The sequence below is a fragment of the Ranitomeya imitator genome, chromosome 5 (assembly GCF_032444005.1).
Source record: "Ranitomeya imitator isolate aRanImi1 chromosome 5, aRanImi1.pri, whole genome shotgun sequence".
Classification (NCBI taxonomy): domain Eukaryota; kingdom Metazoa; phylum Chordata; class Amphibia; order Anura; family Dendrobatidae; genus Ranitomeya; species Ranitomeya imitator.
In genome coordinates this window covers 481,247,222-481,271,160 of record NC_091286.1, presented here as the reverse complement: position 1 = coordinate 481,271,160, position 23,939 = coordinate 481,247,222, and the positions used below count along the sequence as shown (strand labels likewise).

The window sequence follows — 23,939 nt, the reverse complement described above, 5'->3', positions numbered from 1 at the left end:
ACTTGGCGATACTGCTTTTGCCATATGATATCCCAATTGGAGTCTTGGACTTCTGCATCTGGTTTCAGAATTCCCATTTCTAGATCGATTGGTAATTGGCCGGGTCTTGCACGCATAAGGTAAGCTGGGGTGCAATTGGTGGAACTCACCGGGACATGATTATACAGATCCACCAAGTCAGGCAATTTCTCTGGCCATTGATTCCTTTCTGCCTCAGGTAAAGTCTTTAGTAGTTCTATTACAATATGGTTCATCTTCTCGCATAAGCCGTTTGTTTGTGGATGATAGGCCGCCGTCCGGATCTTTTTGCAACCATACATATTACAGAATTCTCTGAAGATCTCTGATTCAAAGGCTGTACCTTGGTCGGTGAGAACCTGTTCCGGATATCCATGGGGTCTACAAAAGTACGTTTGGAACGCTTTGGCTGCTGTTTTTGCTGTCAGATCTTTTACGGGTACTACTACCAAGAAGCGTGAATAATGGTCCACGATGGTCAAGGCATAGACATAGCCGGACCGGCTTGGTGTCAACTTCACGTGGTCCATGGCTGCAAGTTTAAGTGGTTGTTTGGTGATTATGGGCTGCAGTGGTGCTCTTTGGTTCTTTTGATCGTTTCTTCTGAGGTTGCACGGGCCACAATTTCTGCACCACTATTTGATTGATTTTCTCATCCCGACCCAATAAAATCTTTCTCTTAGAAGTACTTCTAACTTTTTCCAACCGAAGTGACCAGCACCATTATGGTAAGCTTCGAGGACCATCTTGACATCTTGTTTAGGCACGATAATCTGCCAAATCAATTCATTTGTTTTCGGATTGGTGTACCTTCTACAGAGCTTCCCTTGATACAGGAACATTTTGCCTCTCTCTTTCCAGAGTTGATGCGTCTCTTCTGGGGCATCCTCATCGGGATATGCACTTTGCTCAGTTAACAGTTCCTTCACCAACTTCACAGCCGGATTGCTGTCTTGGGTGTCAGCCCATCTATGGTGTGCTAACGGATTAAAATTCACCTCTTGTTGTTTCTGATAGGTACTTGACTGATGATGTTTTGCCTTGGGATGATGGAAGGCTGGTAGTTCAATTTCTTCAAGCTCCCCCGTTTCTTCTTCTACATCTCTCAAGTGTGGCATCCGGGATAGGGCATCGGCATTTCCATTCTTGCGACCTGCTCAATACTTGATCTTGAAGTTGTAATTAGATAACCGGGCTATCCATCGCTGTTCTAACGCACCTAATTTGGCTGTGTCCAGGTGGGTCAACGGATTGTTGTCAGTATAGACAATAAATTCTGCAGCAGCCAGATAGTGTTTGAAACGTTCAGTCACAGCCCAAACTACTGCCAGTAGTTCCAATTTGAAGGAGCTATAATTTTCTGGATTTCTTTCAGTAGGCCGGAGCTTTCTACTTGCAAAGGCGATGACTTTCTCCCGGCCTTCTTGCTTTTGTGACAGCACCGCTCCTAGTCCCACATTACTGGCATCGGTGTAGAGGATGAAAGGTTGATGGTAATCTGGATATGTCAGCACCTCTTCTCCGGTTAGTGCCTTCTTTAGTTGTTCAAAGGAGTCTTCCCTTTCATCGTTCCACTGAAAAGGAGGGTTTCGGTTTGAAGGTTTCTTCGTCTGCCCTACCAAGGCGTCTTGCAAGGGTGCTGCCAATTTGGTAAATCCTTTTATAAATCTGCGATAGTAACCCACCAATCCCAGGAATTGCCTCACTTCTTTTGCGTTGGTAGGTCTTGGCCAATCCCTTATGGCGCTTATTTTCTCGGGATCCGGTGCTACTCCCTCCGAACTCACGATGTGTCCCAGGTACTGTACCTTTGGCTTGAGAAGGTGACATTTGGATGGCTTGATTTTCATGCCATACCTGGATAAGGCTTCGAACACTTCTGCCAGGTCTATTAAGTGTTGTTCGTAAGTCTTTGAGTAGACGATCACATCATCTAGGTACAGGAGGACGGTCTTGAAGTTCTTGTGTCCTAGGCAGCATTCCATCAGCCGCTGGAATGTACCGGACGCGTTGCAGAGTCCGAATGGCATGCGATTAAATTCACATAGACCCATTGGTGTGGTGAATGCCGTCTTTTCCTTATCTCTCTCAGCCACAGGGACTTGCCAATACCCGCTTGTTAAGTCTAAGGTGGAAAAATAATTAGCAGATTTCAAAGCAGTCAAGGACTCTTCTATCCTAGGCAAGGGGTAGGCGTCTTTATGGGTGATGTTATTAATCCGCCGGTAGTCTACGCACATTCTCATGGTTCCGTCCTTTTTTTTGACAAGCACTAGAGGGGCCGCCCAGGGGCTACAGCTGTCTCTTATTACCCCAGCCTGTTTCATCTCCCTCAGCATATCTTTTGCACATTGATAGTGAGCGGGCGGTATGGGTCTATATATTTCTTTTATTGGGGGATGGTCACTGGTGGGGATTGTGTGTTCTACCCCTTCTATCCGTCCGAAGTCCAATGGGTGTTTACTGAAGACTTGTTCATATTCCGTCACTAGCCTATACACCCCTTGTTTTTGATGGGTAGGTGTTGAATTTATGCCCACGTGTAGCTGTTTACACCAATCCTCCAATTCTCCGTCTGAGCCGTTGCCTTCCACCTGACAGGTTGGTTCTAAGGGCTCAATGGTTGTGATGGCATTGTTGTCAACAGTATATAGCTTTGCCACTGTAGCATACCTTGGCAAGGTGACCTCTTCCTCTCCACAGTTCAAAAGTCGTACCAGCACTCGTCCCCGGTGTACCTCGACTACCCCTCGTGCTGTGAGTATAGTGGGCCTGCTGTCGGTGTACACTGGTTCTATTAAGGCTTGATAATCTCGTCCCTTAGTACCAATGGCTGCTCTACACCATACCAGCATTTCTGTTTTTGGTGGGATTACAATAGATGTTGGATCACTTACCCTCACACTGCCGATTTCTCCACCTGCAACTTCTACCTGTTGCCTTAACATCAATACTTTTATTTCCCTTTGGAGAACTCTCTGCTGGCAGGATTGGGCAGTTTCAGCAATTTGCTGTAAGATAGAAATAACTTCGGAAAAGCAGTTCTCTAAAACATTCATTCCTATCAATACAGTTGGTTCACCGTTCCGCCGGTCAACATCAACAACAATTATACCCTGTTTCTTCAATTCTACTTTACCAATCTTTATAGTCATCTCCCTGAATCCTAGTTTCGGTACCAACTTACCATTACTGGCCCATATATCTAGTTCAACATCAGAGGGCCCTTTATCAATATCTGCATCAGCCCAGTACCTCTTATAAAGGATATACGGTATAGATGAAATCTGGGAACCTGTGTCCAGCAAAGCGTTGAGGGGAATTCCGTCCAGCACGATAGGGATAATGGGTCGTCCTCCGATGTACCTGTCGTGCCAGGGTGTTGGGCCTTGAAAGTTCATTCCTGCGAAGCGGCCCGCATTCACAAGGGATTCCCGTTTAAATCACAATCTCGTGCAAAGTGGCCTGGCTGCTGGCAACGGCGGCAAATGGGCTGTCCATCCGATTGGTAGCGGTTGCGGGGTCGTCCTCTCCATGTCGGGTATCTCCGGGGTCTCATCCATGGAACATCCTCTCTACGGTTTGCGAACTCTATCTTGGGTCCTCTCATCTCCTTCATGGTTTTAGCCATTGAAGCAAAAACATCAGTTAAAGAGTCAAGCTTTTGTTGAAGAGCCTCATTAGTACTGGGCCCCAGGGGCTTAGCAATGGCCCCGGACATAGCTGATGTCACTGGCACTCCCTGTTGTTGAGGTGCCTCTGCCATAGGTTGCGCAGGATCCTGATCCCGAGGTGCCTCTGCCAGCTGGAGACGTATAGCGCTCTCCTTTAATTGAGCAAATGTCAATTCAGGGTTCTTAAAAACAAGCATGCTCACATGCCCCCGGTGAGAAGGGGTGTAGAGTCCCTCCATAAATTGATCTCTTAGCAGTTTATCAGCTCCGGTGTTAAAAATAGGTTCAGCCAGTGTAAGTGATTTAAGGGCTTCCTGCAGGTTTAAGGCAAAGTCTCTCACGCCCTCATTAACTTTTTGTTTGCAATTAAAGAATCGTATTTTAGCTTTGCTGCTGGCAGTGGTTTCAAATGTAGCTTTTAATCCAGCAAATATGCGTTCAACAGTGCCTTTTAGATCAGCTGCCCATGCTGTGACTTCTCGCTTAGCATGGCCACTTAACCCCTTTCTGACATCGGACGTACTATCCCGTCCATGTGGGGTGGGCCCCTATGACCATGGACGGGATAGTACGTCCAGCGCGATCGGCGGCGCTCTCGGGGGGAGCGCCGCCGATCGCGGCCGGGTGTCAGCTGTTTATCGCAGCTGACATCCGGCACTATGTGCCAGGAGCGGTCACGGACCGCCCCCGGCACATTAACCCCCGGCACACCACGATCAAAGATGATCGCGATGTGTCGGCGGTACAGGGAAGCTTCCCGCAGGGAGGGGGCTCCCTGCGGGCTTCCCTGAGCCCCCCGCAGCAACGCGATGTGATGCGTTGCTGCGAGGGTCTCACCTCCCTCCCTGCTCCCTCCAGCCCCGGATCCAAGATGGCCGCGGATCCGGGTCCTGCAGGGAGGGAGGTGTCTTCACAGAGCCTGCTCAGAGCAGGCACTGTGAAGGCTGCAGCGCTGCATGTCAGATCAGTGATCTGACAGAGTGCTGTGCAAACTGTCAGATCACTGATCTGTGATGTCCCCCCCTGGGACAAAGTAAAAAAGTTAAAAAAAAAAATTTCAAATGTGTAAAAAAAAATAAAAAAAAATATTCCAAAATAATGAAAAAAAAAATATATATATATATATTATTCCCATAAATACATTTCTTTATCTAAATAAAAAAAAACAAACAATAAAAGTACACATATTTAGTATCGCTGCGTCCGTAACAGCCCGACCTATAAAACTGGCCCACTAGTTAACCCCTTCAGTAAACACCGTAAGAAAAAAAAAAAAAAACGAGGCAAAAAACAACGCTTTATTATCATACCGCCGAACAAAAAGTGGAATAACACGCGATCAAAAAGACAGATATAAATAACCATGGTACCGCTGAAAACGTCATCTTGTCCCGCAAAAAACGAGCCGCCATACAGCATCATCAGCAAAAAAATAAAAAAGTTATAGTCTTGAGAATAAAGCGATGCCAAAATAATTATTTTTTCTATAAAATAGTTTTTATCGTATAAAAGCGCCAAAACATAAAAAAATGATATAAATGAGGTGTCGCTGTAATCGTACTGACCCGAAGAATAAAACTGCTTTATCAATTTTACCAAACGCGGAACGGTATAAACGCCTTCCCCAAAAGAAATTCATGAATAGCTGGTTTTTGGTCATTCTGCCTCACAAAAATCGGAATAAAAAGCGATCAAAAAATGTCACGTGCCCGAAAATGTTACCAATAAAAACGTCAACTCGTCCCGCAAAAAACAAGACCTCACATGACTCTGTGGACCAAAACATAGAAAGATTATAGCTCTCAAAATGTGGTAATGCAAAAAATATTTTTTGCAATAAAAAGCGTCTTTCAGTGTGTGACGGCTGCCAATCATAAAAATCCGCTAAAAAACCCGCTATAAAAGTAAATCAAACCCCCCTTCATCACCCCCTTAGTTAGGGAAAAATTAAAAAAATGTATTTATTTCCATTTTCCCATTAGGGCTAGGGTTAGAGTTAGGGCTAGGGTTAGGGCTAGGGCTAGGGTTAGGGCTAGGGATAGGGCTAGGGTTAGGGCTAGGGTTAGGGCTAGGGTTAGGGCTAGGGTTAGGGCTAGGGTTTGGGCTAGGGTTAGGGTTAGGGCTAGGGTTAGGGCTAGGGCTAGGGTTAGGGCTAGGGTTAGGGCTAGGGTTAGGGCTAGGGTTAGGGCTAGGGCTAGGGCTAGGGTTAGGGCTAGGGCTAGGGTTAGGATTAGGGTTAGGGCTAGAGTTAGGGCTAGGGTTAGGGCTAGGGCTACAGTTAGGGTTTAGATTACATTTACGGTTGGGAATAGGGTTGGGATTAGGGTTAGGGGTGTGTCAGGGTTAGAGGTGTGGTTAGGGTTACTGTTGGGATTAGGGTTAGGGATGTGTTTGGATTAGGGTTTCAGTTATAATTGGGGGGTTTCCACTGTTTAGGCACATCAGTGGCACTCCAAACGCGACATGGCGTCCGATCTCAATTCCAGCCAATTCTGCGTTGAAAAAGTAAAACAGTGCTTCTTCCCTTCCGAGCTCTCCCGTGTGCCCAAACAGGGGTTTACCCCAACATATGGGGTATCAGCGTACTCAGGACAAATAGGACAACAACTTTTGGGGTCCAATTTCTCCTGTTACCCTTGGGAAAATACAAAACTCGGGGCTAAAACATATTTTTTGTGGGAAAAAAAAAGATTTTTTATTTTCACGGCTCTGCGTTATAAACTGTAGTGAAACACTTGGGGGTTCAAAGTTCTCACAACACATCTAGATTAGTTCCCTGGGGGGTCTAGTTTCCAATATGGGGTCACTTGTGGGGGGTTTCTACTGTTTAGGTACATTAGGGGTTCTGCAAACGCAATGTGACGCATGCAGACCATTCCATCTAAGTCCTCATTCCAAATGGAGCTCCTTCCCTTCCGAGGTCTGCCATGCGCTCAAACGGTGGTTTCCCCCAACATATGGGGTATCAGCGTACTCAGGACAAATTGGACAACAACTTTTGGGGTCGAATTTCTCCTCTTACCCTCGGGAAAATACAAAACTGGGGGCTAAAAAATAATTTTGGGGGGAAAGATTTTTTTTTTTAATTTTCACGGCTCTGCGTTACAAACTGTAGTGAAACACTTGGGGGATCAAAGCTATCACAACACATCTAGATGAGTTCCTTAGGGGGTCTAGTTTCCAAAATGGTGTCACTTGTGGGAGGTTTCTACTGTTTAGGTACATTAGGGGCTCTGCAAATGCAATGTGACACCTGCAGACCATTCCATCTAAGTCCTCATTCCAAATGGAGCTCCTTCCCTTCCGAGCCCTCCCATGCGCCCACACAGTGGTTCCCCCCCACATATGGGGTATCAGCGCACTCAGGACAAATTGGACAACAAATTGTGGGGTCGAATTTCTCCTGTTACCCTCGGGAAAATACAAAACTGGGGGCTAAAAAATAATTTTTGTGGGAAAAAATTTTTGTTTTATTTTTACGGCTCTCCATTATAAACTTCTGTGAAGCCCTTGGTGGGTCAAAGCGCTCAGCACACATCTAGATAAGTTCCTAAGGGGGTCTACTTTCCAAAATGGTGTCACTTGTGGGGGGTTTCTACTGTTTAGGTACATTAGGGGCTCTGCAAACGCAATGTGACACCTGCAGACCATTCCATCTAAGTCTGCATTCAAATGGCACTCCTTCCCTTCTGAGCCCTCCCATGTGCCCAAACAGTGGATCCCCCCACATATGGTGTATCATCGCACTCAGGACAAATTGGGCAACAAATTTTGGAGTCCAATTTCTCCTGTTACCCTCAGAAAAATACAAAACTGGGGGCTAAAAAAATAATTTTTGTGGGAAAAAAATTTTGTTTTATTTTTACGGCTCTGCATTATAAACTTCTGTGAAGCACTTGGTGGGTCAAAGTGCTCACCACACCTCTAGATAAGTTCCTTAGGGGGTCTACTTTCCAAAATGGTGTCATTTGTGGGGGGTTTCAATGTTTAGGCACATCAGTGGCTCTTCAAACGCAACATGGCGTCCCATCTCAATTCCTGTCAATTTTGCTTTGAAAAGTCAAACGGCGCTCCTTCCCTTCCGAGCTCTCCCATCCGCCCAAACAGTGGTTCACCCCCACATATGGGGTATCAGAGTACTCAGGACAAATTGTACAACAACTTTTGGGGTCCAATTTCTTCTCTTACCCTTGGGAAAATAAAAAATTGGGGGCAAAAAGATAATTTTTGTGAAAAAATATGATTTTTTATTTTTACGGTTCTACATTATAAACTTCTGTGAAGCACTTGGTGGGTCAAAGTGCTCACCACACCTCTAGATAAGTTCCTTAGGGGGTCTACTTTCCAAAATGTTGTCACTTGTGGGGGGTTTCAATGTTTAGGCACATCAGTGGCTCTTCAAACGCAACATGACGTCCCATCTCAATTCCTGTCAATTTTGCATTGAAAAGTCAAACGGCGCTCCTTCCCTTCCGAGCTCTCCCATCCACCCAAACAGTGGTTTACCCCCACATATGGGGTATCAGCGTACTCAGGACAAATTGTACAACAACTTTTGGGGTCCAATTTCTTCTCTTACCCTTGGGAAAATAAAAAATTGGGGGCAAAAAGATAATTTTTGTGAAAAAATATGATTTTTTATTTTTACGGTTCTACATTATAAACTTCTGTGAAGCACTTGGTGGGTCAAAGTGCTCACCACACCTCTAGATAAGTTCCTTAGGGGGTCTACTTTCCAAAATGTTGTCACTTGTGGGGGGTTTCAATGTTTAGGCACATCAGTGGCTCTTCAAACGCAACATGACGTCCCATCTCAATTCCTGTCAATTTTGCATTGAAAAGTCAAACGGCGCTCCTTCCCTTCCGAGCTCTCCCATCCGCCCAAACAGTCGTTTACCCCCACATATGGGGTATCAGCGTACTCAGGACAAATTGTACAACAACTTTTGGGGTCCAATTTCTTCTCTTACCCTTGGGAAAATAAAAAATTGGGGGCAAAAAGATAATTTTTGTGAAAAAATATGATTTTTTATTTTTACGGTTCTACATTATAAACTTCTGTGAAGCACTTGGTGGGTCAAAGTGCTCACCACACCTCTAGATAAGTTCCTTAGGGGGTCTACTTTCCAAAATGGTGTCACTTGTGGGGGGTTTCAATGTTTAGGCACATCAGTGGCTCTTCAAACGCAACATGACGTCCCATCTCAATTCCTGTCAATTTTGCATTGAAAAGTCAAACGGCGCTCCTTCCCTTCCGAGCTCTCCCATCCGCCCAAACAGTGGTTTACCCCCACATATGGGCTATCAGCGTACTCAGGACAAATTGTACAACAACTTTTGGGGTCCAATTTCTTCTCTTACCCTTGGGAAAATAAAAAATTGGGGGCGAAAAGATAATTTTTGTGAAAAAATATGATTTTTTATTTTTACGGTTCTACATTATAAACTTCTGTGAAGCACTTGTTGGGTCAAAGTGCTCACCACACCTCTAGATAAGTTCCTTAGGGGGTCTCCTTTCCAAAATGGTGTCACTTGTGGGGGGTTTCAATGTTTAGCCACATCAGGGGCTCTCCAAACGAAACATGGCGTCCCATCTCAATTCCAGTCAATTTTGCATTGAAAAGTCAAATGGCACTCCTTCGCTTCTGAGCTCTGCCATGCGCCCAAACAGTGGTTTACCCCCACATGTGGGGTATTGGCATACTCAGGACAAATTGTACAACAATGTTTGGGGTCCATTTTCTCCTGTTACCCTTGGTAAAATAAAACAAATTGGAGCTGAATTAAATTTTTTGTGAAAAAAAGTTAAATGTTCATTTTTATTTAAACATTCAAAAAATTCCTGTGAAGCACCAGAAGGGTTAATAAACTTCTTGAATATGGTTTTGAGCACCTTGAGGGGTGTAGTTTTTAGAATGGTGTCACACTTGGGTATTTTCTATCATATAGACCCCTCAAAATGACTTCAAATGAGATGTGGTCCCTAAAATAAAATGGTGTTGTAGAAATGAGAAATTGCTGGTCAACTTTTAACCCTTATAACTCCCTAACAAAAAAAAATTTTGGTTCCAAAATTGTGCTGATGTAAAGTAGCCATGTGGGAAATGTTACTTATTATGTATTTTGTGTGACATATCTCTGTGATTTAATTGCATAAAAATTCAAAGTTGGAAAATTGCGAAATTTTCATAATTTTCGCCAAATTTCCGTTTTTTTCACAAATAAACGCAGGTACTATCAATGAATATTTACCATTGTCATGAAGTACAATATGTCACGAGAAAACAATGTCAGAATCACCAGGATCCATTGAAGCGTTCCAGAGTTATAACCTCATAAAGGGACAGTGGTCAGAATTGTAAAAATTGGCCCGGTCATTAACGTGCAAACCACCCTTGGGGGTAAAGGGGTTAACTGCATCATCAGGAGACTAACACGCTGAACTTCACCCACGGGGAACATGTTAAAATGGGCCAGCATCTTTTCTCTGAAATCGTCAAGGGTATTAGGCTCACCTTCATACATTGGAAGCCACGGGCCACCTGGGGTATATGGCATCAGCACCGGCATGATGGGCGCCACTCCTTGCACCGCTGCGCTACCAGACGCTCTATCAACACTCTGTCTTTCAGCTGCATTAGCGCCGCCGGGTGCTGCGGCGTCTCCGTGCTGTGACATACTGTGCCCCCTTAGTTAATCCGGACCCTTCCAGTCCTCCGCTTCCGTCGGGATAGTGTAGATTCGTTCTGCTGTGCAGCAGGATTGGTTTTCCCCTTGCTCTGACGTCAGAGCGCTCAGCTTGGTGCCGCCCACAATGACACGCCCCCTGCTGCTCCCGCCCGCCGCGCGCTCTGTTTTTCAGTTAGACTGGGGCTCAGGTAATGGCGTAGCTCAATTAACAGTCTCGCGCCTAACGGTTATGAGGTGATTACCTCAGGGGATGGCGGCCATCTTTACTCCATTATAACCAATGGGGAAAAGTCACTTTCAATAGTTTTTAATGGGAAATGGAATTTTCTTTAATAAAGTCAATTTTCACGATTTTTCATCCAAGTTTTCAAAGTTTTGGGCTCCAATCACGGCACACAATACCCGGTATATGGGCTGGCTCTATCCTGTTCGTGACGCCAATTGTGACGCCCGAGAGACCGGGGTACCCAGCACCGGACCAATGGGGTCTGTCTCTTGAGGGGGATGTCACGGGTGGCTTGACCCGGTGCTGTGGCCTCAGGCAATGCACAGTGTAAAGGGTATCGTGAGGGAACAGGCACTTACTTGATCAGCAGCAGGTTCTCCCAGCGGTGATGATCCCAATCCTGGATAGATGGCTATTGTCCAAATGAAAGACTGAGGCACTGAAACGTTTAACCAGTTTACTTTAACAAAAAAGGATTTACAACCAGTCCTGTCACCGGAATCTGTATGGGAACTCTGAGTTACTTTGACCCTGCCGGGGTCTTCGCCTCTTATTGTACGCAATATCTGTGTGGTCCTGCTGCTGTATGTGAACTGGCTGCCGGCCCAAGCTGTCCCCTCCGGGTCCTGGTTCGACGGGCAACCCGAGTCCTTTTATCGGCTTACCCCCTCCGGGAGTACCGCTGAACTCTGTGTCTGTTGCTGCGTCCGACCCTAGTGAAGCTGATATCACCTCACGTTTTTCCGGTTGCTGTATTATATGTAATGAATACAGCCACGGATCCGGTATCCGTCTTTGCGCCTGTTCTGGGTAGTGATTAATGCTACCCGGTTCTCACAATGTCCTTTTTCTCTATCCCTCTTCTCCTCAGGCCGGTGATTTGGGCCTGGAAACCGTCATAGGGCTGTTAGAAATTCAGCTGTATGACCTCTCACTTTCAGCTCCTTAGCCCAACTGCCCAACTGCCAGTTCTTCTCTCAGACCAGAATGGATCAAGGGGAGTCTCTGGAGCTCCCCCTTCTGGCCGGAGGAGGTAGTGCAGTCTTGCTATTTTAGTATTTGTATTCAGTGTAAGTAACTATATTTGTGGCAAATACCTCTAGGGGTGCCACATCAACTTCCTGCTATGGCCAATGTGGCAGTGCCACATCCTACATAGACTTCCAGCTTATTGCTGGGATTTGCAAGTCATAAACTTATAATGACCTTGGTCTGTACTTTTGTGTTATCCTTCTATCTGACCCAGGTGTTTGAAACCCATTACTAATCTTAGACTGCCTTATCCTTTTGTTTGTGTAACACCCCAGGTAACCGGTTGTTACAGTGGCATTGCTTTCCTCACGGGGAGAGTGATGTCACGCTTGGAAGCGAGGAAGGATCCATTTATCAGGTAATCAGCACATACAACAGCATTCTGACTTCAGGCCAGAATGGGGAGCACTATACCCGACTTCACGGGAGCTGCTCTCTCTGGACAGGAGGGGGAGTCAGTTGCTAGGCCATTGCTAGGCAGTTAGGAAGAGTTGGTAGTTCATTAGAGGAGAGCGACGTGTGAGGAAGGAAAGCGGGAGCTGTGTAGCTCCTGGGAAGGAAAGACAGAGCAGAGCAACTGATAAAGTGACTGAAAGGGAAAAGAAGCAAAGGCGAAGTTAAGACCAGAGGAGAATAGCTGTAATTTAGGTACCTTTTGACAGAGCGCAGACACCGTTGGCCGGGAAACCGAGGTTGGAAGGGGCTCTAAGACTCACAGCAGTAACCGGCAGGGCAACTGAACTACAGGTCACTTGCCCGTCCTGACACCTGAAGACACAGTGGTGTATAGGGCCTGGGTCATGATAGAGACCCTGTGAAAGGGCTCGAGCCACCTGTCACACAGGTTAGTGTCCCACTTACACAAAAGGACAGAAATCTTGTGAGGACCTTGTTGGACAGCTATAGGCAGCAACGAACTACACCCCAGCGCTAGAGTGAAAGCTTCTAACCCAGCCTGGTAAGGGGGAAATCCCAACCTGCTTCAAAGCCAGCCGGACCACCACCAGCACCTGTGATCCAGTACCCTGGACTGTGGCTGCCTGAATTGCTCCAGTAAAGAAGTAAAGAGACTGCAACCTTGTGTCCTCTGTTTCTTATTACACCATCTCCATGTACACACAGGAGCCCTGGGGACCTACTTCACCTGAGGGAAGTTATACCATCCAGCTGCCATAACATCACCCCAGAGGACCCCTTTAAGCAGCGTCGGTCACCACTGACTGAATACCACAGGTGGTGTCGCAAACTTTTCTTATTTCCACAACCCCTTTAAAGACCATCCCAGGGCCACGGACCGGGTCGCCGCCACCGTGACACGTCCCTTTAAGTAACGGACCCGGTACCGAGTACCCCACGGCCCTGGCAGGCGTTTCATTTGCCTTATGACTCTGCCTCCTGGTTATGACCTTGGCTACCTCCTGATGTCTCTATCTCTTGATTTTGTCTTATATCTTCACTCTCTGCTTTTGACCTGGCTAGTCAACCTTCCTCCACTAGTTCACTCTATCAGCCAGCAGCTACTCTATGGACTCAACACAAGGGAGCCTGTTGCAGATTGCTGTGTAGGGGTTTAAGGATGAAGTCCATGATTATTCTGGGACCCAATAAGTGGAGTCGTTAGTGGAAAGTATGTACGTTGAAGCCCCATCAAAAGCTGCAAAAGATTTACATGAACAGCTCGCTCTTACAACTAATATGTTTTATGATAGTACAAATGCCTACATCTTTTAAAGGGTGTCTGGCAGCACAAAAAGACTGTTCAAACCATGTGTTCAGTGCAAACTTGACCTGGCTCTGCAGTTAAGTGCAACTTCCCACCTACTTATTTTTAGTTTATTTCCAGCATTTCTTAATATGATAGAAAGCTCTGGCTTTACTGAAATCAGAGAAGGGCAGAGGTATATAGTGGGTACGGAAAGTATTCAGACCCCTTTAAATTTTTCACTCTTTGTTTCATTGCAGCCATTTGGTAAATTCAAAAAAGTTCATTTTTTTCTCATTAATGTACACTCTGCAAACCATCTTGACTGAAAAAAACAGAAATGTAGAAATGTTTGCATATTTATTTAAAAAGAAAAACTGAAATATCACATGGTCATAAGTATTCAGACCCCTTGCTCAGTATTGAGTAGAAGCACTCTTTTGAGCTAGTACAGCCATGTGTCTTCTTGGGAATGATGCAACAAGTTTTTCACACCTGGATTTGGGGATCCTCTGCCATTCTTCCTTGCAGATCCTCTCCAGTTCCGTCTGGTTGGATGGTGAACGTTGGTGGACAGCCATTTTCAGGTCTCTCCATAGATGCTCAATTGGGTTTAGGTCAGGGCTCTGGCTGGGCCAGTCAAGAATGGTCACAGAGTTGTTCTGAAGCTACTCCTTTGTTATTTTAGCTGTGTGCTTAGGGTCACTGTCTTGTTGGAATGTGAAACATCGGCCAAGTCTGAGGTCCAGAACACTCTGGAAGAGGTTTTCATCCAGGATATCTCTGTACTTGGCTGCATTCATGCTTCCTTCAATGACAACCTATTGTCCTGTCCCTGCAGCTGAAAAACACCCCCATAGCATGAAGCTACTACCATCATGTTTCACTGTTGGGATTGTATTGGGCACGTGATGAGCAGTGCCTGGTTTTCTCCACACATACCGCTTAGAATTATCACCAAAAAAGTCTTTGTCTCATTAGATCAGAGAATCTTATTTCTCATAGTCTGGGAGTCCTTTATGTGTTTTTTAGCAAACTCTATGCGGGCTTTCACATGTTTTGGACAGGCTTCCGTTGGGTCACTCTGCCATAAAGGCCTGACTGGTGGAAGGCTGCAATGATAGTTGACTTTGTGGAACTTTCTCCCATCTCCCTACTGCATCTCTGGAGCTCAGCCACAGTGATCTTGGGGTTCTTCTTTACCTCTCTCACCAAGGCTCTTCTCCCACGATTGCTCAGTTTGGCTGGACGGCCAGGTTTCGGAAGACTTCTGGTGGTCCCAAACTTCTTCCATTTAAGGATTATGGAGGCCACTGTTCTCTTAGGAACCCTGAGTACTGCAGAAATTATTTTGTAACCTTGGCCAGATCTGTGCCTTGCCACAATTCTGTCTCTGAGCTTCTTGGCCAGTTCCTTTGACCTCTTGATTCTCATTTGGTCTGACATGCACTGTGAACTGTGAGGTCTTATATAGACAGGTGTGCGCCTTTCTAAATCAAGTCATATCAGTTTAATTAAACACAGTTGGTCTCCAATGAAGGAGTAGAACCATCTCAAGGAGGATCAAAAGGAAATGGACAGCATGTGAATTAAATGTGAGTGTCTGAGCAAAGGGTCTGAATACTTATGATCATGTGATATTTCAGTTTTCTTTTTTATTAAATTTGCAAAAATGTCTACATTTCTGTTTTTTTTCAGTCAAGATGGGGTGCCGAGTGTACATTAATGTGAAAAAATTAACTTAAAAAAGGAGGCTTTGAAAAAGCTGCAACGCGAGACATGCATCAAGGGGCCGCTACGCTATATGTGGGAGCTACCACTTACTATGGGTAAGCAGGAGTGATTTACTACAGCATAGGTACGGATATTGGGCACTGTTCCTTTTTACCTTCTGTCCCTACCAACTTCCTTATGATACATTAAGCTGCATATAATGACTATTGTCCTGACTCTGCCCCCTTTGGGTCTCCCACTCCTTCCCCAGCTTACCTACATGTTTCCTCCATATTCCCTCTCTGGTTCTATACTGGTTCTAGTGTTTTTTGGACATTGCATTTGTGTGTGATTATTTAATCAAAGTTTTTCATTTTTATCATGATTTGTGGGGCGTTATATATACTCTATTTCTTTGTTTACAGCATACTAATCCTGTATATAATCTACATACACATACATACTTCACACATATAAACACTTCACATCAGCATACATTATACTCACCTGTCACACATGTGCAGTATACCCACTATTCACATATATGTACATTACAAGTACACATATTATCCAGGTATACATGTTATACGTACATAGACAGTGGATATAAAAAGTCTGCACTTCCATGTTTATTGAATCAGGTTTTTCTCAAGTAAAAAGAATAATTTTATAATGTTTTCCACTTTGCATGTGACCCATAAGTGGCACAAAACCAGTGAGAAACAAACTGAAGTCATTTTGAAGGGGGGAAATAAAAAAATAAAAATAAAATAATGTGGTTGTAGAGGCCAAAATTCTAGCGCCGTGTTACATACTTTTATCTTGCTGCCATTTTCATGAAATGCCAAATGATCTTCTGTTGTCCCATAGTAGAGCACACTATGTTCTCACACTGCCGAGTCATTGATATACATGAGCTGTCACTCCCCCGCACACTCAACACCGCTATCTCTTCATGCACAGTATATGGAGATAACTATCAATCATCGACAGGTGGGAGTAGCGTCAGTTAATAAAGATCGATCACCATAAACCTAGTGACAAATTCCCTTTTAATCCCAGCGCAGGCTGTACTCTTTAACTTTCTTAAAAGGCCATGTGTTTTTGAAAAAATCTGAAAAAAATTGGATTGGTAAGGGTTAAAAATGCGTAACTCTTCATGACAAGTGTTTGATATGCTATTGTATGTTGAAAAGCCTTGCATTCTCTATAACCTTCCAAATAAGAGCCAGCCAATGTTACTGCCGAGATTAAAATCTCGTCATTTATATTATTATTTATATTATTATCATCACTATTATTACTGGCAGTACTACTAATATAGGAGGGGAATCAATAAGGTTAGATCATTATGAGGAAAACGTAACAGAATTCTGTTAGACTGATCGTGGCTATCTTCCTTTCAGTCTTTTCATCATAATCAATGGACAGGATTTCAACTGGACTGTTTTCTGCTTGCCTTTGGATTGCTGTATGACTTGAACTCATCTATTCTTCATCTATTCCTAAATCTCACAGGGGTGTGGAAATTATTTATCTCCAAATCATAGGATAGGTGATAATTTATAGATCGGTGGGTGTCCGACCTCTGGTCCCCCCCACTTATCAGAAGAATAAGGCACTTTTACCCCTGACAGAGCACATTTATCTCCATTAGCGTGGAACTGCAGTGCGCATGCCCACCTGTGGCTCCATTCATTCCATGTGGGGCATAAGAACGATATACGCTCTACTTTTTCCAACATTAAAGAATGAATAGCGCATCAGTCAGGCGTGTGCACTGCCACCCCATACTAATAGGAATAAAAGTTCCCCATTCTACTGATTGGTGCGGATCTCAGCGATCAGAACCCTACTCGTGTACAAGACGTATAAGCTATCACCAACCCTGTGGATAAGTGAACTAACGTATGTTCCCTTTTCAGATCACACTATTTATTTGACAATTGAGCAATAATGTAAAAAATAACCAAACTACGTATATTTAAAGAATGATATATTTTGATTGGTTTTAGTAACTGTGCGTTTTCACTTTGTCATATTTTTATTGGTCATTTTCTATTACCAGCTGCCTCTCTAATATAGAGATTCTTGAAGGTCAGATGCCAAAAAACTCCATTGTGCACACCTCATTGTCTGTGCATCCTGTTTCTCCATAGTCACTATGACACCAGGTGGAGATAACTTAGAACTCCTTGAAACCTCATCCAATAAACTGTAGGGTTCCCATAAATATAAATTTTGAACCTTATTGAAAATCTTCAGGCAAAAGGATTTACCTAAGGACTCGCTCACTCGAGTGTATGACTCAATTTTATCAGATAGTGCTCAGACCAATGTTATACTATGGGGCAGTGCTGATTCGGCATGAGAGAACAATGTCAGCATGCTGCGAGTACGTCCAATAATCAGACCATGTGCACCCACACCAGTGTATCCGAGTGCAGTCCGATTTACACGGACTCAGACAATCAGTGGTACGATTCTCTCAACAATCAGATCACAGTAAACTGATACTTGGATCAAGCTCTGATCAGAGTTTGAGCCGAGAGTCATTACCATAATCGATCAGATTCTCTTGGAAGAGAGAATCATCAGTCATGTGAGCGATCCCTAAAAGGGAGAATTTAGTAGACATCAGTTGATACCCTGTGCCATTGTGATAAGTACCACCATTACATTATCAACAAAAAAACGAAAACAAGATGTCCTCTGGAGCCTGGAAGATTGCCACTTCCATGGACATCAAATGCTTAAGGAAATAGATATCCACCTCAATATCAAGTAAAAAAATTCCAACTTTATTGAAGTGCATCAAAATAGTGATAACATCAGAAAAAAGTGCATTCACCAGCATGTAGCACCTACGCAATTCTGGTGCGTATAACATGTTCACCATGATGAAGGATGCTATATGCACCAGAAACGCGAGGGTGCTACGTGCTGATCAATGCACTTTTTTCTGATGTTATCACTATTTTAATGCACTTCAATAAAGTCCGGAATTTTTTACTCTGTGTTGAGCTGGATCTCCTCTATATCCTTAACTACTATATCTTATAGTGTAAAGTAAATAAGTAACATTATTATTCTGTGGCTAAACATTTTAAATATTGTAACATGCACTCAATGGGTCAAAAATCAATGTTTATGTAAAAAGCTCTCTACTAGTGGATCTCTTAAATATCTAATACCTTGGTCAGATTATCAACAAATAAACCCTTTTTTATTTTTTAAGTCATGTGTTTTGCAACCAAGAGCCATGGAAGAATTAATATACAATTTACTTTGTTTTATCTTGTTTGTTCCACTAACCGGGAGTAGGAACCCAGTCTCTTTTCATGTAACACATGCTGAAGTTAATTGTATATGATGGAAACATATAGTGATCACATTAAATAACATTTAACCTGTAGCAAAACACTGCACAGGAGTTAATTGTATAAATAAGTATATTATTTCCTTGTACGATGTTAATATTATAATGGGCCGCAAGTAGAGTAATAAAAGTGTCTATGTTAATCCGCAACAAAATGGAAGTATCTCATCCATTTTAATAAGAGCCAGGGAAGTTAATTATATTGGTTTAATTGTGGAAACATATACACTGCATATGCAAGAAATATGCAAATCGTTACTGCACACCATCATAATTAATATAGAAGGGCCGTTATATTAATTATAATGTACTTGACCAGGTTCTTTATTCAATTACGCTAGGAAGCAGGAAACGGATATTGTGGCAATGAACAAACCAGCAGCTTGATTGGAATTAGAAAAAAAACAACCATAATGCACCTTTGAGTGAATATCGCAATTACAGTTTTAACAAACATGCGAGCCACTTATGAATTATAACATCATTAAATGCTTGAATAGGCACTAAAAAGTTCAGGCGGCGAGGGGAAGAGAAGAGGAAAGTTTGGAAACCTGAACATAAGAAACTGTAGTTATTTGTAACTCTCAAGGTGCCAAAGTTGACAAAAGAAAAAATGTAAAAATAAATTCTCCTATTCATACAACACCATGTTTTATTCCATACAAAAATAGAGTGAGATAGTAGTTAACCATTTGTTTAACCCCTTCACGACCTTGCCCTTTTCCGTTTTTGCGTTCTCATTTTTCGCTCCCCTCCTTCCCAGAGCCATAACTTTTTGACTTTTCTGTCAATATTGCCATGTGAGGACTTGTTTTTTGCGGGAAAAGTTGCGCTTTTCAACGACATCATTGGTTTTAGTATATTGTGCACTAGAAAATGGGAAAAAAATTCCAAGTGCGGTGAAATAGCAAAAAAAGTGCAATCCCACACTTGTTTTTTGCTTGGCTTTTTTGCTAGGTTCATAACATGCTAAAACTGCCCTGCCATTTTGATTCTCCAGGTCATTACGAGTTCATAGATGCTAAACATGTCTAGGTTACATTTTATCTAAGTGGTAAAAAAAAATTCCAAACTTTGCTAAAAAAAAAAAAAGCGCAGTTTTCCAATACCCGTAGCGTCTCCATTTTTCGTGATCTGGGGTTAGTTGAGGGCTTATTTTTTGCATGCTGAGCTGGCGTTTTTAATGATACCATTTTGGTGCAGATACGTTCTTTTGATCGCCCGTTATTACATTTTAATGCAATGTCACGGCGACCAAAAAAACGTAATTCTGGCGTTTCTAATTTTTTTCTCGCTAGGCCATTTAGCGATCAGGTTAATCCTTTTTTTATTGTTAGATTGGGCGATTCTGAATGCGGCGATACCAAATATGTGTAGGTTAAATTTTTTTTTTATTGTTTTATTTTGAATGGGGCGAAAGAGGGGTGATTTCAACTTTCATATTTTTTTTTCTTTTTTTTTTTAAACTTTTTTTTTACTTTTGCCATGCTTCAATAGCTTCCATGAGAGGCTAGAAACATCATCAGATCGCTTCTATGTAGCTGCATTGCAGGCTTGCTATGAGCGCTGACCACAGGGTGGCGCTCACAGCAATCCAGCATCAGCAACCATAAAGGTTACAAGGAGACCTCTGGTTGCTATGCCGACGCATCGCTGACCCCCGATCATGTGACGGGGTCGGTGATGCGCTCATTTCTGGCCGCGCAGCCGGAAGCGCCAGTTGAATGCCGCTGTCAGCATTTGACAGCGGCATTTAACTAGTTAATAGCGGCGGGTGAATCGCGATTTCACCCGCCGCTATTGCGGGCACATGTCAGCTGTTCAAAACAGCCGACATGTCCTGGCTTTGAGGTGGGCTCAGCACCAGAGCCCATATCAAAGCAGGGAATCCGACCTCTGCAGTAATAGTAAGGCGGAGGTCGTGAAGGGGTTAAAGGTCTTAAAAAATAAACTGCTTTTTTCAACCAGAAGGAAACTCAGATAGGGTTGGACTGGCCCAGCAGGGTCCCAATATCTTCTGATAGGCACCGATTCTGTCAAAATCATGGCACTAAGGGTCAAACAGAACAAAAGCTCCCCTTAGAGAAGACTTTGGAGAAAATCACTTAGTCATAAAAAAAATCCTTTGTGTAATATAGCAAGAGATTAATTTGGGGTGTCATTTAAAGTTGATCTATAATCTCTCATCGAATCAAACTGTTTATACAGCCTTATAAGGGACTCTGTCCATATAAAACTCATACATGTAGTATAGAATTTCTTTGCTCAGTTGGACAAAAAAATGATTTAATGTTATATGTAAAAGAGGATTCCTCCTTGCACTCATGGAAGGGCCCAGTGGTCCATGCACCATTTGCCTTTGCTTGACTGACAGCACTAGTTGCATAGAATGAGTGCTGCCTGAACTGAATAGCCATTCCTTTACGTCTGCACTGACACTGCAGGATGAAGGCGAGTGTGAGTACACACAGTGTCAGTGCAGGATCACACAGTAGTGAGTGGCCATGTGTCCAAGCTATTTTGACTCCTGTAGTGTCAGTGTCAGGGTCAGGGATTCAGTTGAGGCAGGACTCTCTGGCAATCTAGTGCTGTCAATAAAGCTAAGAGGAGACCTTCTAAAACCTTACCATGGATTGGACATAGACCCTATTTTTGTGGCTTCTATGCTTTCTTTCAAATATGTAATCTGCATTATGCCTACCTGATTTTGACCTCGGTGCTTTAGAAGAACATGGATGAAGTTTTCTGGAAGCATTTTCTGTATTGTTGTTCCAAACAACCATTTCTCCATCATAGCTACCTGGTTGAGAAAAAGATGGAAGACTTCAAGAAACATTCAAATAATTTGTACATAACAGAGAGCTGTGCATAGGATGCCATTTATTTTCTATTTTCAAGAATCCAAATCCAATTACATACAGTTGTGCTCAGAAGTTTACATACCCTGGCAGAATTTTTGCTTTCTTCGCCTTTTTTCATAGAATATGAAACTCTCACTAAGCATGAACACTAAGCATGAACACTCATGCTTAGTGGTTGGATGAAGCCATTTATTGTCAAACTACTGTGTTTTCTCTTGAACTGTGCGCTTGAGATCTCCTCATTGTGGTTCAATGAAATTGAGGTCAGGAGACTGAGATGGCCACTCCAGAACTTTCACTTTGTTCTGCTGTAGCCAAGAACAGGTTGTCTTGGCCTTGTGTTTTGGATCATTGTCATGTTGGAATGTTCAAGTACATCCCATGCACAGCTTCCGGGTTGATGATTGCAAATTTGCCTCCAGTATTTGCTGATAACGTGCTGCATTCATCTTTCCTTCAACTTTTACCAAGTTTCCTTTGCCTTTGTAGCTCCCACATCCCCAAAACAACAGCGATCCACCTCCATGCTTTACAGTAGGAATGGTGTTCCTTTCATCATAGGCCTTGTTGACCTCTCTCCGAATGTAATGTTTATGGTTGTGGCCAAAAAGTTAAATTTTGGTCTCAACGACCCAAATTATTTAGTTGTTTCTGTGCTGTTTTGCATATTGTAAGTGAGATACTTTGTGGCATTTGTGCAGTAATGGCTTTTTTCTGGCAACTCGACTGTACAGCCCATTTTTCTTCAAGTGCCTCCTTATTATGCATCTTGAAACAGCCACACCGCTAGTTTTCAGAGAGTCCAGTATTTCAGCTGATGTTATTTGTCGGTTTTTCTTTGCATCCCAAACTATTTTCCTGCCAGTTGTGGATTAAATTTTTGTTGGTCTACCTGACAGTGGTTTTGTTTTTACAGAGCCCCTGATTTTCTATTTGTTAATCACAGTTTGAATGCTGCTGACTAGCATTATCAATTCCTTGGATATATTTTTGTATCCCTTTCCTGTTTTATACAGTTCAACTACCTTTTCCCATAGATCCGTTGACAATCCTTTTGCTTTCCCCATGACTCACAATCCAGAAACATCGGTGGCTGGATGAAAGATGCAAGAGTCTGTTTGGATCCCAGAAACTCTCTCACCTTTTATGTGCACACACTGATTATAAGAAAACAGGTCACAGGTGAGGATGGTACCTTTAGTAGCTAATCAAACTCATTTGTGTCAACTTCTGTGCATGTTATAGGACCAAAATCACCAGGGTATATGACGTATTGATCAGGGTCATTTGGATGTTTTGGGTTGTCATATATGATTTAAAAAGAGAAAACACAATAGTTTGACAATAAATGGCTTCAATCAACCACCAACCATGAGTGGAGAAAAAGTTTTGGTGTTATCATTCATATTCTCTGAAAAAAGGCCAAAAAAGCAAATATCCTGCCAGGGTATGTAAACTTTTGAGCACAACAGTATATTCAAACCTCCCCATTTCTAAAACAAGAGTCGAATTTAGTGTTCGTTGGCAATTTGCATTTTACACTGAACCTTTAACTTAACCCTTTGTTGTGTATTTGTACTGTAGGCTTGCAAGTATGTGTCACCGAGGTGTCTAGCCTTGGTAATGTGAAACCTGGCGAAGAAAGTTAGTATAGCAGTTGGTCCCTTTAGGTGTAAAGGACAAAAAAGTCATCCGGAATAGCCAACCGGAGCCCCACAAGAGGAAAACCCTAGCTATAGCCAGAAAATGGGGATTATAAGGAAAAACTCATAAAATATCACTTTTATTTCTACAAGTTTAAATCAAAGATACACACAAAGATAATTGATCCACCAAGGATCATATAGCTGGAAAATACCTTCAACGCTGAAAGGGAAAGTGAAAGTGTGAATCTCACTCCCTAAAACCACTGAGGACTCTCAATTCTAAATATTTCCCTAAAACCAGCAATTATTCATTACAGAACCAGTAGGTGAATGAAAAATAACACCAAAGAGTAGCTCACAATATCCACAAGCACACAAAAACATAAAAGGGCTCATATATAGCACATTAACTTTTAAGGAAAAGTGTCTACAGTGCAGGTAGGCCCATGTATCAGGTCCTGCAGATCACCTAACGTCTCCTACAAATGTCCATTCTTAAGAACCACAGAGGGAAATGTATTACAGCCAAAGACCACCTCATGGTATATTTTTATTAGTATATTTATTTAATAAAATCTCTGGAAATAAGATGAGCACATAAGCTATTGTCCTCTGGCGTTAGCTTCTCTTCTTACAAATCTATGGCCTTATGAAGCATCTCCGCTTCCAGCTTGATTCTACTACACTGATAAGGGAAATGTCACAGTGAAAGACTTTACTTTATTAATGGTGAATGCGGACCCCATGTACATTAGAAAACTGATGGCCGTGTGTTCCTGTGCTCTCTATGAGAGAGCTACTTACCTTCAGAGAGAAAAAAACGAGTGGCTGGTGAAATTCAACAGGTTGAGTCCTTCTCTACCCTGACATCCTGCCATTCAAGAGTTGGGAAGCTGCTATATGCTAAGACTGTCAGACAATCCCACCAATAGCCTAATGCATATGGGGGGGCGAAAGGCAACCACATTCTAGAAAGAACACCACCTAGCAGAAAACAG

At 43.1% G+C, this 23,939-nt stretch overlaps 1 protein-coding gene across 1 annotated transcript in view; it reads right to left on the bottom strand.

The window, feature by feature from the left end:
- WDR49 (WD repeat domain 49) overlaps nt 1-23,939 on the bottom strand; it is a 279,492-nt gene that overhangs the window by 50,689 nt on the left and 204,864 nt on the right. The window contains exon 11 of the mRNA XM_069727387.1: nt 21,136-21,234. Within this exon, the coding sequence (XP_069583488.1) occupies nt 21,136-21,234 (99 nt within the window). The remainder of the gene's footprint in view (nt 1-21,135; nt 21,235-23,939) is intronic.